Here is a 17,423-nt window from a genome sequence, read left to right on the forward strand (position 1 = left end):
CCTTGCTGGGCTCTGGGAGTCAACAGACCTGGGGTAATGTGAAGGCAGAGCATTATTTCAATTCATGCTAGAACACAGTCTCATATCCAGTATGGGAGAAAGGACAGTGCTTTGCGTAAAACTTCCTTCCTTCTGCAGATGGACTGCCTGGGCCCATGTGGGAGTGAGACCACCCTGGTCTCTTACAGCAGGTGAGGCAGTGGGACGGGGCCTGTTGTAGGGGAGAGCCATGGTGTCCTTCAGGGCCCACAGTTACAGGGAGCTGGGAGGCCATCCTTGAGCCTTCTGCAGGTCCACGGAACGATGGGTGAAGGCCATCTCACAGGTAGATACCAGGGTGGGAGGGGCCGATGCTCCTGCCCCCTCCTCTCTCAATCTTCACAGCCTTCCACCATTTGGGCTTTTGCACAAACCCAGAAGGCCCTGGCTCCTGTCCACGAGCAGAAGAACTTTATCCTTTGTCGGACCTGACCAAGCGGGGCCTAGGTCTCCCTAACATTGCCTGATCCTGACAAAACCTCCTGGCACCACGCTTTCTTTTCTTTGTTACTTTCTGGAATTCTATTACTCATCTACTAGTTAGCACCTGGGGCTTCCTTTCAGTCTTCCCACCTCTGATCTCGGGGCAAATTTTACCTCTCTTGGGAAAACAAACGAAGCAAAAATAAAATAAGTAATAAATATACAAACAAACAATACCCATTAAACCTAGGACTGGGCTGGGCACTGATGGGTCACAACTATACTCTTTGCCACTCAAGAGGCTGAGATTTGAGGATCGCCATTCAGAGCCAGCCCCAGGAGGAAAGTCTGTGAGGCTTACCTCTAATTAACCACACACACACACACATACACACACACACACACACAGAGCCAGAAATGGAGCTGAGGCTCAAGTGGTTAAAGTACTAAGCCTTGAGCAAAAAGAAGATCATGGAGAGATCCTAGGACCTGTGTTCAAGCCCCAGGACCAGCATAAAACCAAACCACTCCAAAACCAAACCAATCCAAAACCAAACCCTAGGACCATCCTGGTTAGACTTGGAAAGGAGATCATTATGCGAACACCACAGTTCCCTGCCAGGGATCCTCTTCAGCTCTTACAGATAAGGAATGGGTTCCAATAACTTGGTTAAAGGCTAGGATAAAGACAGGGTTGGCTACGTACGGTTTGAAGAATGGCCCCTAAAGCACCAAGGTCAGTGTTCTACATCACTAGCCCTTCACCTGCGCTTGTTGGACACTGCAGGGGCTCAGACCTGTGTACCCAGCACAAAGGCTGCCGCTACCCTCACGAGGCCTCAAGGCCTGGCGGTTGGGGTTTTCTTTGGTATTTGGCTCCATACTACAGTTTCTGAAGAATAATTCTTAGCAAAGCATTCCATTCTTTTACTTAAAGTTATTTTCCCATTTATCAGCATTCAAAGGCAGGGATTGAAATGGCCCAGGGTTGACTGACCAGTCTTTGCAGTCCCATGAATGGGGTGCAAGGAACCCCATGTTACTGGTCTCCCTAGCCCTTTGGGGCTGTGGCTGTTCGTGGAAAAGGCTTCATCTGTCTCTGTCCCCCAAACTATGGTGACAAAACTGGATAATATTTACACCAAATCATTTCAGTCCAATTGTCTGAAGCCAAGCCACAAAACATTGAGCTTTCCTACTTGTATCTTTGGAAAAGAGGGCCTTGGGAAACATTTTTACAGCTGGCCCTTCTAAAGTCCACCAGTAGGAAAGGCCTCAGTAGTACAGATACACTTAAGGCTCTGTTTATATAATTTGGAGTGAGGATGGATATATTAGCCACACAACTTAAAGAATCACAAGGACTTGTCCTGATTGGTCTACCAGTCTCTGAGAACAGCTAGACTTTAAATAAGTGTTCATTCATAAGTCCAACCTTGACTTAGCATTCTCCTGTTTGGTGGCACAGAATCAGATAGAAACTGATTAGAGAAAGTTATTAACTCTATTTAAAATGCTACCTTTCCCAGACACTTCAGAGCTTGTGTTGGGTCTCTTTAAGACATCTAGATTCTCTCTCTGGATAAAGGCTGCCCCCTGCTGGCTTGTCTATAGTTAGTTCAGACCCCTCTTCTGGAGTGGAAGATTGTGAATTTACAAGTTTGGCTCCCCACAATGTGGCCATAGAAAGCTTTACAACCTGGCTCACCTGGATGCCAGAGCTCTCAGGATTACTGGTTTTCTTCCTACCTTGTCTCCATTCTGCCCTCAACCTGCTACGACTCAGGATATTTCCCCTGGAACCTTCATTCTGCCCAGCTATCATTTTGTGCTAGACTTTCTCAAGCCTGTACCATAACAGAAAACAGGAAGAAAGAACACAGGTGGGAACCTGAACTGAAGACCCTTAGATGCTAGTGGCTTAAATCGCTGGGCGCCAGGCCCAGTGGGGCCACGCTTCCCACGCATCATCACAGCACGCAGTGCCAGGCCGCACACGCCAGCATTCTTTGCTGGAAGCAGGAAACTATCTTGCTTATGTACTGTATGTAAATGTATTCTTCCTAAAGGAAAATCTTTTTTGTTGGACTGTAAGTTCTAATTAAATGCCTTAAAAGCTATTATCCTGGACTTTTTTTTTTTCTCATAACCTAGGTCTTTTTCTCTGGACGCACGGGACTAGAGTCAAAAAAGGGGGCAGGAAGGATAGGAACAAAAACAAATCCAATGTTAGGGGCCTGGTGTTGGTATAGTCGGGAGTCTGAGATCTGAGGATCACAGGTGGCAGCCAGCCTAGGCAGTCAAGTCCATGAGCATCTTATCTCCAATGAACCACCAAAAAGCCAGAAGTAGAATTGTGGCTCAAACAAAAAAGCTAAGGGATAGGTGCCCACGCCCTGAGATCAAGCCCCAGTACCAGCACCATAAATAAATAAGTTCAGTGGCGCGCTACGTCATCCAGTTGCTCCCATGATTTGGTGAGCGTCACAGAGACCACAGGTGTTCGCTGCAACTCCTTGACACTGAAGAGCCTCCTCTCACTGTGTGTGGAGTCTGCACAGGTGATGCTGAAGCCTACATGCTACCAGCGCTGCGAGTGCAGGCAACTAACAGCGTTTCACCGATGAGTTCACTGTCTTCTAAAGAGAACAAACAGTCCCCCAATTCAACTTCATTCACATCACTACCTTTAGGCACCCCTGTGGTTTGCAAGGGCAAGCCAAGATTCTCTTTCCACGGTGAGCAGTGTGTGTGTTTCATACGTGCATGCTGTGCGCCACGGGGGCGGAAGGCTCCCCCTTCCTTGTTCTGGGCAGGTTCTCCAGAGCTGTACTGTCTCCCAATGCAGAAAAGAATGACAGATAACGACCTGGGGTAACAGGGGTGTGGGGAAAGAGAGCTACACCGTGGGATCTGGGAGGACAAGGAGACTGATCTTGAGATGATCACAGCAACTCGGAGAAGGCTTTGTGGAGACAGGCTTCCAGGACAAACCGGGTTTGCCAGGGATGGGTTGGGGACTAGGAACAAGATGCTGCTCCATGCTAAGGAATAGCTAGCTAGTCAAAAGGACTTCCTCAAATCCCTAGCAGGTAACAAGGGGAAACCAAAACCCTTGTCATTGGCAACTGTGTCCAAGGAAGAGACATCCAGAGGTCTCTCCATCAACCTCACCGGAATATTTAACTGTCTGCCTTGGGCACACTCCTTATCTGCAATATCCCAATAGCTCTCATGCTTTATTTCAAAGTTCTGTCTTGGCAAGATGGCCAGCAGCAGGGACTTGTTCTGGTTCTTCATGGTCGCTGCATTTCCTGACCTTCTCTTTGATTAACTGCTTGAAGAAGTCCTGAGGAACTTCATTAAATATTTTTACCTAAATTAGGCACCAGTGGCTCACTCCTACAATCCTAGCTACTCTGGGAGGTGGGTATTGTGAGGACTGCAGTTCAAGGCCAACCTTGGAAAGCAGGAAAAAGTTCATAAGACCCAATCTCAACCAAATATCTAGCTGGGCACCTGCACCCCAGCTATGATGACTCACTGTCTAGACCAACTTGAGCAAAAAGTTGAGACAGGATCTCAAAAGTAAGGTATGGAAGCTGGCTCACTCTCATAATCCTAGCTACCCAGGAGGCTGAGATCCTGAGAATGGTGATTCAAAGCCAGGGCAGAAAAGTCTGTGAAATTCCATCTCCAAAATAACTAGTAAAATGCCAGGCTAGAGGCATGGAAAAAGTACTAAAGTGCCAGCAGAGCAAGTAAACTGGGCAAGTTTGAGTTCAAATCCCAGTACTACCCAAAATTTAAAAGGTGTGGGATAGGGGCTGGGAAGGTGGCTCAGAGGTAGAGTGCTTGCCTTGCATGCATGAGGCCCTGGGTTCGATTCCTCAGCACCACATAAGCAGGGAAAAAAAAGCCGGAAGTGGCATTGTGGCTCAAGTGGTAGAGTGCTAGCCTTGAGCTGAAGAGCTGAGGGACAGCGCCCAGGCCCAGAGTTCAGGCCCCACGACTGGACCCCCCCAAAAAACCAAAAAACAAAAGGTGTGGGATAAAAGGTGTTAGATATGTGTCTCAAGCAGTAGCAAGGGCAAAGCCCTGAGTTCATGCCCACCACTACTCTCTCTCTCTTTCTCTCTTATACTCCAGTCCTGGTTCTCTGAGGACTCCTAAGTGTCTGATCCTTTCTCTGTCTAATGACTCTAAGAGTAGTGCTTTGTTTTTTCACCCTGAACCAAGCAGAAGAGCAGTATATATTTACCTTATTTTAAACAGTGTCTGCCTCAAAACTACTGAGCACTGAAGGGATGCCTTTTAAAATTCATTGGCTGAGTGCCGGTGGCTCACAACTGAAATCCTAGCTACTCAGGAGGCTGAAATCCAAGGGTTGTCATTTGAAGCTAGCCCAAGCAGGAAAGTCCATGAGATATTTATCTCTAATTAACCACCAAAAAGTTGAAAGTGGAGCTGTGGTTCAAGTGGTAGAGCACTTATCCTTGGGCAAACAAGGTCAGAGACAGTGCCCACGCCTGAGTTCAAGCCCCAGAACAGCACCAACCCACCCCCACCCCGCCAACTCATATGGTGATTCTTCATTTTTAGAAACATAAGGCTTTAATAAATTACTCTGGGCACATCCGTTGTTTTCTTAAAGTGGGGCACACCTGTAGTACAGACTCAAATATTTACAGATGTACACACTGAGAATGAGAGTTGAATGTGGGCCATGAATAGAATGCTACATTCTTAAAACCATGGCCACATGAGACAAGGGAGCTATATGAAGCCAGAAATTCTTCTTCCTTTTCCACGCCTGTCTATATGGCATGCAAAAACAAACAAGAAAAGCAGGAATGGAGCTGGGGAGTTCCGGCTGGAACCCGTCTTTAATGCACACACTCAACACATCTGCTAACCTTGCTCTTTTTCTCCCTTGCTTTGACATCAGGAAGCACAGGCAAGGAGTCTTTCCACTGTAGGTGCTTAGTCAGTAGCTCCTAATCTACACAAACACCAGCTCCATTCTCGGAGACTGGGACATGGGGGTGATCGGGCCCATGATGTCTCAATGCTCCTCCTGCCTGCAAGGACGGCACCATGCACCCACAAGGGTCTGGGGAGGAGTGAGGTCTCCCAGGCTTCCAGTACCCCAGTCACATGGGAACCAGATGGGCAGCACTAGGAGGGGGGCAAATTATGCACAGCACACTCTAAACACAGACCACTTGAGCCATCTTCATTCGAGACTGACTCCAAGATGTTCAAGTATCTTGAAATCCAAAGGATTTCCATTATGCCTCCTTAGAAACCCCAGCCCACAGCCTCCTCTGCACAACAGGTAGGCGTGTATTCTCTACAAGTCACACTGATGCAGGCCGTCTGCCTGAACTGATCTTCCTGCAGCACAGCTGATGTGGTGCCTCTGTCTGGTTTCGCATCATCTGCCTCAGTAACACCCAAAGTTCTTGGTTTAAATGTCCTGCTTCAGGCCCACCGCTGAGAGCTCTAGGTAATCCACCTATCTCTGACTGGGCTTTTATTCCTTATCTACTCAGCACCAAATGAGGACATCTATCAGGCTTCTGTCTGCAACTGGCTTCCTGTTGGCCCTAAGGAGGTGTTCATTTCAGAGCCCAGGTATATATTAATTTCTCATGACAAAAAACAAACAAAACCTGGCCTGTGGGAAAGTAAATTTTCCTTGCTAGCAACTTTGATATCCAAAAGGCACATTTTCTGGGCTGGAGGCTTGGCTCAGTGGTAAAGTGCCTAGCAGGAGAAGGCCAAGTTCAAATACTAGTAAAGGGGAGGGGCCCATTTTCTGCACATCTCACTTTTCTGTACAAGAGGCCGGCCTTGCTTGCTGCCTGATAAGCCTTCCAATTCCAGAGTGGCAGAAGCTCTCAGCCTTGCCAGTACCCAGCACTGGTGAGCTGTTCCAAGTTTCCTACTGCAGAATGATGCCACATTCCAGCCTTCCTTAAACGAAAACCATCAAGGCCAGCCCTTATGAATATGGAGTAATAATGTAGACCTGGCACATATTCTCACCACACTGAGCAAGGAGAGAAAAAAACATGGGGTTTAGGCCAGATGTAATCTTACTGAGCCTTTTGCTGGAGATAGTTATTTATATGACATTGTGTATGTGTAAGGTAGCAAGCTTTTAAGAAAGCAAGTTCTCTGAGGTCTTTTCTAAAGGCACTAATCCCGAAGGCCTTATCCTGATGCTGTCAGTTGACGTCATCTAATTGCTTTTCAAAGGCAAGAGGGGGGGGGGGAAGGGGAGAAAGAGGGATCCCCATTCTGTAGCATAGTTTCAAACTAATTTATTCAAGATATGTAATGTAGGATATCCAAGTTTATGTTGTATACCATTACAAATTAAACTGTGACGCTAAACAAATGGAAAGAAACTATTAAAAAAAAAACCAAAACTCAACAAAGGCCTCATCTTCAGGTACCATCACATTGGTTTATACCATATATAAGATTTTGGAAAGACACATTCAGTCCCTAACAATATTCAAGATCTACAGGCTAGGAATATGGCTTAATGGTAGAGGGCTTGCCTTGCATGCACGAACCCCTGGGTTTGAGTCCTCAGTACCACATACACAGAAAAAGGCAGAATTGGCACTGTAGCTCAAGTGATAGAGTGCTAGCCTTGAACAAAAGAAGCTCAGGGACAGTGCCCAGGCCAGAGTTCAAGCCCTGGAACTGGAAAAAAAGAAAAGCAATATTCAAGATCCTTATAAACATAATTAAAGCAGAACTTGAATGTGATTGGCTGGGTCAAGTGCTCTCTAATCACTAATAGGTTCAATTTTGCCTTAAGGTAGTTTTGTCCCTTTTTGGCCAAAAATGTTCTTTCGGATAAAATAGAAGAGCCAAAGTTAATACCCACACCTTGGAGTTGTTGATGTTTATATATCACAGAGACCAGCTTGAGAAGCCGATAAGCAATGTCCTCAGTCACTGCTGAGCCTGAGCAGTGGCTATGCTGGCTGATTCCTAGTTAGGACACTCCTGTCTAAAACGCTAATAGTCAATTCAACATGCTTTAAATTCAAAACACATCCTCTGACCTGGTAATACCTCCATGGAGGAATATAAGCTACTTTACAGACATTTTAGTGGGTATGCAGATTAATATGGTGGGTTTTGAGTTTTTCTAATGATTAAGTGTGTGTGTTTTGAGTACTGGGGCTTGAATTCAAGACCTTGAGTTCTTGCTGAGGTTTAACACTCAAAGCTGGCACTCTACCACTTGAGTAAAAGCTCCACTTCTAGCCTTCTACAGGTTAATTAGAGATCAAAGTCTCATGGACTTCCTGACCCAGGCTGGCTTCAAATCATGATCCTCAGACCTTAGCCTCCTGAGCAACCTGGGCCTGGCTACAAATCCTCTTTTTAAGAGATGGAGTCTAGATTAAGGCAGGAAATGACAATGTGAGACAGGGAGGACTGACAGGAAACTAAGCTTCAGGGAAAGAGAGCTCTTACACCTTCCTCTAAAGCAAGACACAAACTAGTTGCTTAAGTTTATAACTAGTTATAGCATGTATGGCCTCAGACAAAATATCTTTCATGCTTCCTAAGGTCACACTGCGGTGTCAATCTTGTTCTCTTCAGCTCTTATAGCACAGCATATGCTCCATACTACATATACTTAGGGTACCATAAACGAGAGCAAAAAAGACTTCCACCTCCTCAATCATTTTGAATACATGTGTTACATGTTTTTCTTTCACTTTAAAATGACTTCAAAAGGGCTGGGTATGTGGCTCCAGTGGTCAAGCAGTTGTTGTGCATGTGCCAGGTGCTGAGTTCAATTCCCAGACATTGCCAAAAGCCATGCAAGCAACCATAAAATGACTTCAAAAACTGCAAATGTCTGACAACAACTGATTCTTTATTTGGGGGAAGGGAGTGCCAGTTCTGGGTCTTCAATTTAGAGCATGGGCACTATCCCTTAGTTTTTTTGTTTAAGGCTAGCATGCTGACACTCAAGCCTCAGCTTCATTTCTAGCTTTGTTTTGGTGATTAATTGGAGATAAGAGTCTGACCACTTAACTGGCAGGGCTGGCTTCAAACCACAATCCTCAGATCTCAGTCTCCTGAGTTTGCTAGCATTACAGGCATGACCCACCGGTACGTGGCCACTATTGATTCTTTTTTTTTTTTAATTTCTTTTTTTTTAAGTTAAAGCTTTTCTTCACATTTTTAAATTGTTATTGTAAAGGTGATGTACAGACAGGTTATAATAGTTATATAAGTCAAGTAATAAGGACATTTCTTTTTGAACAGTGTTGCCCTTCCCTCACTTTCCATTATTGACTCTCTAAACCTAACTGTATTGTCTACGTCAAAGGTAAAGGGCAAAGGCTGACTCCTAGATAATGTCACACATGTGTACTGTATGTTCTACTGCTTGCAGGTGTCATGGGTGCAGTGAGTAGCACTAGCGTATGAGCTCCAGCTCCCAGGGCCAGCACAGCCCCCTGCCGGCTTTCCTGGGCCTTTACCCCACAGTGCAGCACCACACAGGCACACGAGTCGCATGAGCTGGCTTAACGCAGCACTTTTTACTTTATTAGACACTGAAGCACACACAAATGGCCACTCTCCACAGAGCAATACTGGAAGAGAATCACACTGCAGAGTCCCATCTTCATAAAAATGGCTCAATATTGATTTCCAGCGAGGAACAGGGCATGGTGAGCTCAAATCTGGTGATAACATCAGGATGAAGGACCCCAAGCTTCCCCACGCTGAGACCCCTGGCAAAGACCTCAGCACAGCGCCCAGGAAAGAATGCAGGGCCTGAAACACACAGAAAAACAATCAGTATTTCCTCTGGCCAAAAAAACCCAGCATAGATAGCTAACACCAGTGACACTGATCAAGATGCAATGTACTCATAAACTGTTGTATACAACTACTAAAAGATGGTAAGACATTTTAAATTAGAAATAAGTTTAAAAAATAGAAGCCTACCAGTCAACTTTAAAAATGATTCTCATCAAACCACTGATTATGAAAAGAGGCTTCCTTACTCCAACACTGGCAAAAGCATTTCTTTTGCTATTACACCAAGGAACCACGAGAATAAAGCAAGGGCAAATGTGACATCAAGGCAAGAGGAGGCTGCAGAAGAGGCAATGGGAGAGGCTGAAGGGAGATCTGTTCACACCCAGAACTGAGAAAGAATTAAAACTGATGGACCACATGAGAAGGGTCCCGCTAAGAAGAACATAGTAGATGCACTTAGCTTCCCTCCCTTACTTCATGGAGAAACCCAGGCTGAAGTGTCATGGCAGGCCACTGGAATCGGCACGTCTAATTACAGGCCACCCTGTGCAGTGACGGCCGTTCCTGTCTATAAGTGCTTCCTAAGCAATTCTGGGGTTACTCATGTGGACCCACTGCAAAGACCAGGCTCCCCCACAAGTCCCAGCTGATCCTGGCTGTGCTTCAAGATGGGCAGAAGGCTCACTCTTCATTTGGTACCAGAGCCTGAACAGCTTGCAAACCAGCACCACCCTGGAGGTTTCAGCAGCTAAGAACATACACACACACAGGATCATCCCCTACTTGCTCCATCACCAGAGCCACAGGAAGTGATCAAGGCTCTGCACTCGGTTCAAATTGTCTTTTAAAGTTCACTCATCTCTTTCACCACCCACTTGAAGAAGGATCAGGCCCGCTGCTCTTAAAAGATGTAACCAAAACATTACTGGCACGGTCTATAAATACCCAAGCAGAGTCAAGAATCAAGTTTCCAGCCTGCTACTCAGAGCAAGTGCATTATTTATGGAACAGTAAACTGCTGAGTCTCTAATGGCTCCAAGGTCAGCATAATTAAGAATACAGAATTGGGCTGGAGGGGAGAAGAATCTGACACTGTTGAGTTAATACCACAGAGACATAGAATTACACATATAGTCCGATCAATATAGAAAGAGCTTTCTATTCTGGGGAAGACTTGAAATATATTTTTAATTGGCATTCAAAACCCCAAAGCAAAATATAAAGTGTCTGATTTTTCACAATCTGCCAAGCTTAACAATTCTGCTCGCTATCAAGGCACAAAGTCCACTGAACAGCATGGAAGTGCTGTATTTGGCTCTGTGCACTAATCCACTTAGCAAGAGGGTGAAGAAGGGAATCACACAAGATTGAGAACAGAAAGGCATGGTGGGATGTGTATCTGATAGAGACTACAAATTTTAATTCTATCAAATGAAAGCCAAACTAACGACTATGACTCCAACAACAACAGTGGAAAACAAACAGGAAGAGAATTTGTAAAGGAATTAAAGACTAGAAGAAATCTTCAAATGACAAAAACCGAAGCTTGTCTGAAGGTGTTGGTAGTGATCTGAAGGAGTGCTGGGAACCAGTTCTTTCAGAACTGCTCCCCACATTGAACTGGACCTGAACACACACACACGCACACATGCGCGCACACACACACACCTGCACCTGATAACCTTGCTATACTAAAAATCTGGCCTTGGATCTATCTTTGAGTTGAATTTGATCATACCCATTTTAACAGAAGCATAAAACCAAAATATTTTAGAATCTAAGCCAGATGTACTAGTTCTGACAATGTTAGCAAAATACAGCCTCAGAAATAACAAGGCAGAATTTTTACTTCACACAACTTTCTGAGTCAGCACTTCTAAGCTGAATGCAGTTATATTATCTTTCTCTCTCTCTCTCTCTCTAGGAATTTGCATCAAACTTTGCTTTAGCTCATTAACGAGCTATGTATGTGATCAAATAAACAGAAACATTCCTATCACTAAATAAATTCTTCTTTCTGAAAGGCAAAGGAAACTGAAATTCGAATCATATATGATACATGATAGAAGACAGATCTACATGTGATAGATATGAATGAATAAATGAATGAATGACAGGAATATGAAAAGCTCTTATCCCACACAAGGACCCATATGAGTCATGACAGCACCCTAAAACTCCCCTTGGTCAAAATGCCTACACCAACAAGGCAGGAACTAAAGGGACCTGCTATCCTGTCAGTCAGCACTAAGCGTGTCCCCACCTCATTCTCAGATCCTAATAAAGCCCCAAACTGGGACTTCTGTATATAATCCACTTCATGGAAAACTTCATGCTTTAACATGTGATGACTATTTTAACTTGTCCTGCCATTTTTCACTTTTTTAAAACTTTTATTGGCAATACCAGTGACAGAACTCAAGGTCTTGTGGCTCAAGAGCTCTACCACTTGGAGCCATACCTCCAGGACTTTTTGCTTTCATTTATTTTTCAGATATTATCTTGCTTTTGCTTGGGGCTATCCATGGATTAAAAGTCTACCTAGCCCTCCTACCTATTTAGGATTATAAGCATGCACCACCACATGTATGAGGACCTGGATTCAATTCCTCAGCACCACATAAGCAGAAAAAGCCGGAAGTAGCACTGTGGCCCAAGTGGTAGAGCGCTGGCCTTGAGCTGAAGAGCTGAGGGACAGTGCCCAGGCCCAAAGTTCAGGCCCCATGACTAAAAACTTGACAGTTTCATCTTGCCTGTTCAGTTAGAACAAGACTGAAGTTCTGTCTTCTAAACACACACTTTGAGAAGTTTACAAAAATATCCATATTGAGAAATACACTTCAAACCTAAAAATATATCCCTTGCCTGATACCACCATGAACTAGAAAATAGTTTTTACCTACTAGAATGCAAGCATTTCTTAATGTTTTAACAAACTGCTTCACTGGCAAAATAAAGAACCCACAGTCCATGAAGGCAGCAGTGAGGCCCAGAATTTAAGATGACACCATGCTCATAGCTGGCAGGAGGGCAGCTTAGCATGGAAACTCAGCAGACTAATATAATCATGGTGATCGAGCTGGGACTAACACATTTGAAACCAGAATCCTTATCTGAACAGAACTGAGGAAGGGTCTGAGCCTTGTGGATATCAGATCTATATGATAACTAAAAGCTACCTGTGTAACATCAACAAACAAAAGCATTACTTTTTAAAAGCTTATTACATTAGTAATATGAGGGAGACGTTGTTAAAATATTTCCATATGTGCCTGATGTTCTTTTGAACAAATTCGCCCTGCTACCATGTTCACATCCTTCTACCTTCTCCCTTTTCCAAACAGTGCTTGGTGGGTTACTACCGCATCTTCATGTGTGTGTGTATGTATGTTTGTATAGGTTTGTATGTAGATGTGTGTATATGTATCATATAATCATTGTAGTCAATATATAATTCTATTATATGTACTATATTGTATATGTTATATATATAATACTGTCATATAGCACACACACTATGTGTGTAATGGTCTTTGGCTCTCTCCTCTTCCTCCTTCTCCTTTAGATTCACTGACCCCTCATAAATCTAAGTCTCTTTTAACAACCATGTCCTATTACCATTACTATTACTATCATTATAATTGTGGATTTCTACCTCAAACAAGCAAAGAACATACACTATATTGCTATTTGAGTTTGGCTCATCTTGCCTAACATGGTAACCTCTGCATCTACCCATGTTCCTGCAGATGGCATCATTTCATTCTTAATCCATCCATGGATAGTTAGGTACCTGAGCTGACCCCACAGTTTGGCTATTGTGAACAGATGCAATAAACATGGGTATGCTGGGATCTTCCTCTATAATGATTTACTTTCCTTTGAAATATATTCGAGTGGTATGGTGGGATCATAAGGTGTGAATTTCTAGAAAAGAGTAATGTGGAGTGTCCAGAGACATGGAGTTGCCAATTCATCTATTGTCTACAGAGCACAATTAGTTTAATCTATATTTTTAAGCCCATAGTCCCTGGTTTACTGATGTATCAAGTTGTATAAATAATACAATTTTCAGACAGGGAGGGTGGTTCAATGGTAGAATGCTTGACTTGCATGCATGAGGACCTGGATTCAATTCCTCAGCACCACATAAGCAGAAAAAGCCGGAAGTAGCACTGTGGCCCAAGTGGTAGAGCGCTGGCCTTGAGCTGAAGAGCTGAGGGACAGTGCCCAGGCCCAGAGTTCAGGCCCCACGACTGACTGACAAAAAAAAAAATTACAATTTTCAACCTCTATCTAAAGGTTCCTCTCAGACCTCTTGGAGGTCCTTGTGTTGATTAAACTTTTTGCACACTAAATAACTTCCAACACACACACACAAAAATGTGCAAAATAGATTTGGGGAAGATAATATTCTCTGTTCAAATACATGTGAAAAGCACAGACAAAAGAAACATCGGTTAAGCACAAATAAGAGTTTAATTTCCCAAGCTTAGTGGGGTGTGAACAAGCTCCTTAATTAAAGCCTTTGTGGAGTCTCTTCAAGGTCTGTAATCGTCTCTGTGCTCCAACAGCAGGGACACTCTGAGGACCTTGGGGTCATTCCTGGACCGTAATCCAGCACAGCACCCAGTCTTTAGCACATTTTCTGGCTAATTGACCATCAAAGCATTCAAGAGTGCCTTCTCTCACCCGTTGCCAAACACCTTTCACAGTTTCTTTTTGCCTCATCTTTTTTTAAAGAGTAATATTATAGGGCCCAAGAGTGGATAAGCTTTAGACATAGAGTCATTCCTTTAATTTCATGAAGCATCAGAAATAGAAGCTTAGGGTGGTAACTGAGCAGATCCTAATCTGAGAGCTTCACAGGGTCCTCAACCCAAACTCCTGCATTGGCTGTACACATTCGCTGAGCACCATGCTTGGTCCATCTCAAAAAACTCACCAAGTCTACTATGTCACCCCTCCTCTCTTCATGCAATCAGTACATGATTTTAGGAACAAGCTCACATATTATAAGTGTTTGCAACCTGATACTTTGCCACCTCAATTTCACAAGAAAAAGATAAAAACAAAAGGAGGACAGGGAATACTGGTAGCTGCCACATATCATACATGTGATAACTAATAAAAGAAATGATCTACATAAACCACTGAATCCAGAAGTGAAATACAAAACGTAGACTTATATAGACATCATAAGCCACTGGGCCAAGTAATTTTTTTTTTTTTTTGGTTGGTCGTGGGGCTTGAACTCTAGGCCTGGGCACTATCCCTCAGCTCTTCAGCTCAAGGTTAGCACTTGAGCCACAGCGCCACTTCCTGCTTTTTCTGCTTATGTGGTACTGAGGAATCAAACCCAGGGCTTCATGCATGCAAGGCAAACACTCTACCACTGAGCCACCTTCCCAGCCCTCCAAGTGAGTAATTTTTGTCTCTCTGATGACTGATAATGACTGATAATGTAACAGGGAGTGAAGAAAGGAATAATCATTTAACAGGCTGACTCTAGGGCTGGCACCTGCCCAAACCTTTCCTCTCTACAAAAGAAAAAAAATCCTACCATTTCATTCTGGGATGAAACTGACAGGGTAAAAGCCATAACTTCCTGTGCAGGACTCTCTCCTGTTTTCTGCCAGTTTTCTGAGAACCTGATGCCAGCCTATCAACATCACCTTCCTTTTCTCATTCAGACTGAAGTAAAGGAAGAGAGGACTAGTGTGTAAAACTGCACGACGGAAGCTAGGGATGTCCTAGGGTGCTTGTCTAGCCTGTACAAGGCTCTGGGCTCAGTCCTCAGACTGGCAAAAATTGAAAGCAAAAACTTGCACACACATGTGAGCATGGCATTACAGTGTTTCTCAAAGTCATAGAACAAGCAGTTTTTTGAGGGTAGAAAGGAATTAACATAAAGTATGGAAACCTCAAGGGGAAAAGAAGTATAATATAGGGAAGATATACATTCAAAAAGAAAGGTTTAGGAATATGATGATCCAAAATATTACTTCCAAAATACCAATACAAAAATATTTTTTTCAGATCTTAGCATACTCAGGAGAAAATGTCTGTACAAAGACCATTTAATTTGTAAGTAGAGACTGAATAATTTCCAACTGGTAATATAAAACACCCATTTTCCTCCGTGATGTATACAATTCTTCACCTTGCATTTGAAGTGAAATATTTATGGTACCTAAAGTCTATAAAGAGAGGGGACCTAATCCTTTTGAGTTTAATGGCCATCTTTCATCCCTTTCTGAAGATCAAAAGAAAGAAAAACCCCTTACACAACTTTACAGTGCTAATCCCAACACACCTGCAGACATCATTAACTCTTAAAGCAAAGCAACAGGACATGAGGAACTGGTACCTACTTAACCCCACCGTGCAGACTCTGGGAGGGAGCCAGGTTACGGCAGCCCTGGATCAAGACAGGGTATGGCAACCCCTGTTATAAACAAAGACAGGGTCCTAGGACCTTATTCCTAACAGGAAATCAGAGCCAGGTTTATCATAAGTAAATGTCTTCAAGGATAGAACCATTTTTTGGCTGAGTATGATAGCACACATTTGTAATCTTAGCATTTGGGAAACTGAAGCATAATAAACAAAAGATTGAGGGCAGCTCATACTACAAAATGGGATCCTGTCTCAAAAAAGACAAAAAATGAACAAACACCACCTTTCTTATAAATCACAATGTCTTTGTAACTATTTAGAACCCTAACTCCAGAATCTCCAGGTCTCAGTGTAGAGAGTATTATCATTTATTTCCATGGCTGTCACTTTCTGAGCGTTAATTAGCAGAAGAGATACTAAATGGTTAAGTAGAAAAGGCCAGGGGAAGCGGGGGGCGGTGATCAGGAGGGGAAAAACTGGGAGAAAATGAGGGAGGGCTGACACTGTTCAAAAAGAAATGTACTCATTACCTGACTTATGTAATTGTAAACTCTCTGTACATTACCTTTACAATAAAAATTTAAACTAAAAAGAAAATGCCAGGGGGACATCAGGTCTGTCAGTTTTCGCAGTATGTCTCATATATACACACGCGATACAACTATTTCAAAACCTGAAGGAAGTTGGGCATGTTGCAGAAGCTTCTAGGTGACCTACCTAATCACAACTTTAAATGAGTCTCAAATTTAAAGGACTTGTAGCTCTGGGCTAACAACGTTCTCACTGTCAATCAGTTTTGAAAGTGCGCCTTCCATCTGTCTGACACTCACATCACTCTTCCCAGTATTTTTTTGTAAGTACTCACAGGGTATACTTAGAAAACTTAGATGAAAATAGGGATCACCTGCCTTCCTGTACCAACAAATGTTTTTCCTATCTTTCATTTGACAAACACCCATTTAAATGGACTGTTTCTCAAACCAAATACGGACAACATATTACTTCCTCTATGTGATGATGATAATGATGATGACAAAGAAGAGAAAAAGAAAATGTCGAATAGATGTGACTGCATCTCTAATTCCACAATTAATTAACAAATTCAAATGAGACCTTTGTGTACAAGCAGTACTTGGAACAAATGTAACTTCAAACCTATAATTATAATAGATGTGTTTTAGAGTTAGATTTCAGTTGCCAAGCAGGGAGTGTTAGAGAAAAAGAAAAAAGCATACGCAGTTGTGAGAATGTGGTAGTGTGTTTTCTACTCACTTTTTTCCATTCCCAGTAAAAGCAGTGCACAGCCTCTAGGCAGCCCTGGCCAAGCCCTCTGAGGACCAGGCAAATTACAAATGGTTTGAAAAAGTAAAGCACATGGAGATTAGGAGGCTTGCCCAGGGCGAGCAACAGGATAGGCGAGAGAGCAAGCAGAAGGTGAGGGGCCACGCACATGCCCCTGCTGTGTGTGGCCCACGGGCACAGAGGGCCTACAGCAGCATGCTTTTAACCTTTGGTCAAGCTGGCCATTCGTGTTCACAAACTCCTGGCAGTTCATCCCTTTCTTACCTTGTGCCATACTCAGCTATACTCTATAACTATTAACACAATAGAACACTGGCAAAACAGAGAGCAACCCAGGAAAAGCAGGGACATTATCTTTTTCTCTCTTGCTCATTCACTTTCTCAATGAATAAATTCCAGATTCATAAAATAAGGCTACAATTACATGAGGAGAAAAAAGCATCACG

General features: G+C 43.4%; 1 protein-coding gene across 3 annotated transcripts in view; it reads right to left on the reverse strand.

Annotated features, from left to right (window-relative positions):
* Positions 1–9,021: 9,021 nt before the first annotated feature.
* Positions 9,022–17,423, reverse strand: part of Farsb (phenylalanyl-tRNA synthetase, beta subunit) — a 65,807-nt gene continuing 57,405 nt past the window's right edge. For all 3 annotated transcript variants that reach the window (XM_013010902.1, XM_013010895.1, XM_013010911.1), the window contains exon 17: positions 9,022–9,288. In XM_013010902.1, the coding sequence (XP_012866356.1) occupies positions 9,137–9,288 (152 nt within the window). In that variant the 3' untranslated portion in view covers positions 9,022–9,136. The remainder of the gene's footprint in view (positions 9,289–17,423) is intronic.

Source organism: Dipodomys ordii, unplaced genomic scaffold (assembly GCF_000151885.1).
Source record: "Dipodomys ordii isolate 6190 unplaced genomic scaffold, Dord_2.0 Scaffold1, whole genome shotgun sequence".
Classification (NCBI taxonomy): Eukaryota; Metazoa; Chordata; class Mammalia; order Rodentia; family Heteromyidae; genus Dipodomys; species Dipodomys ordii.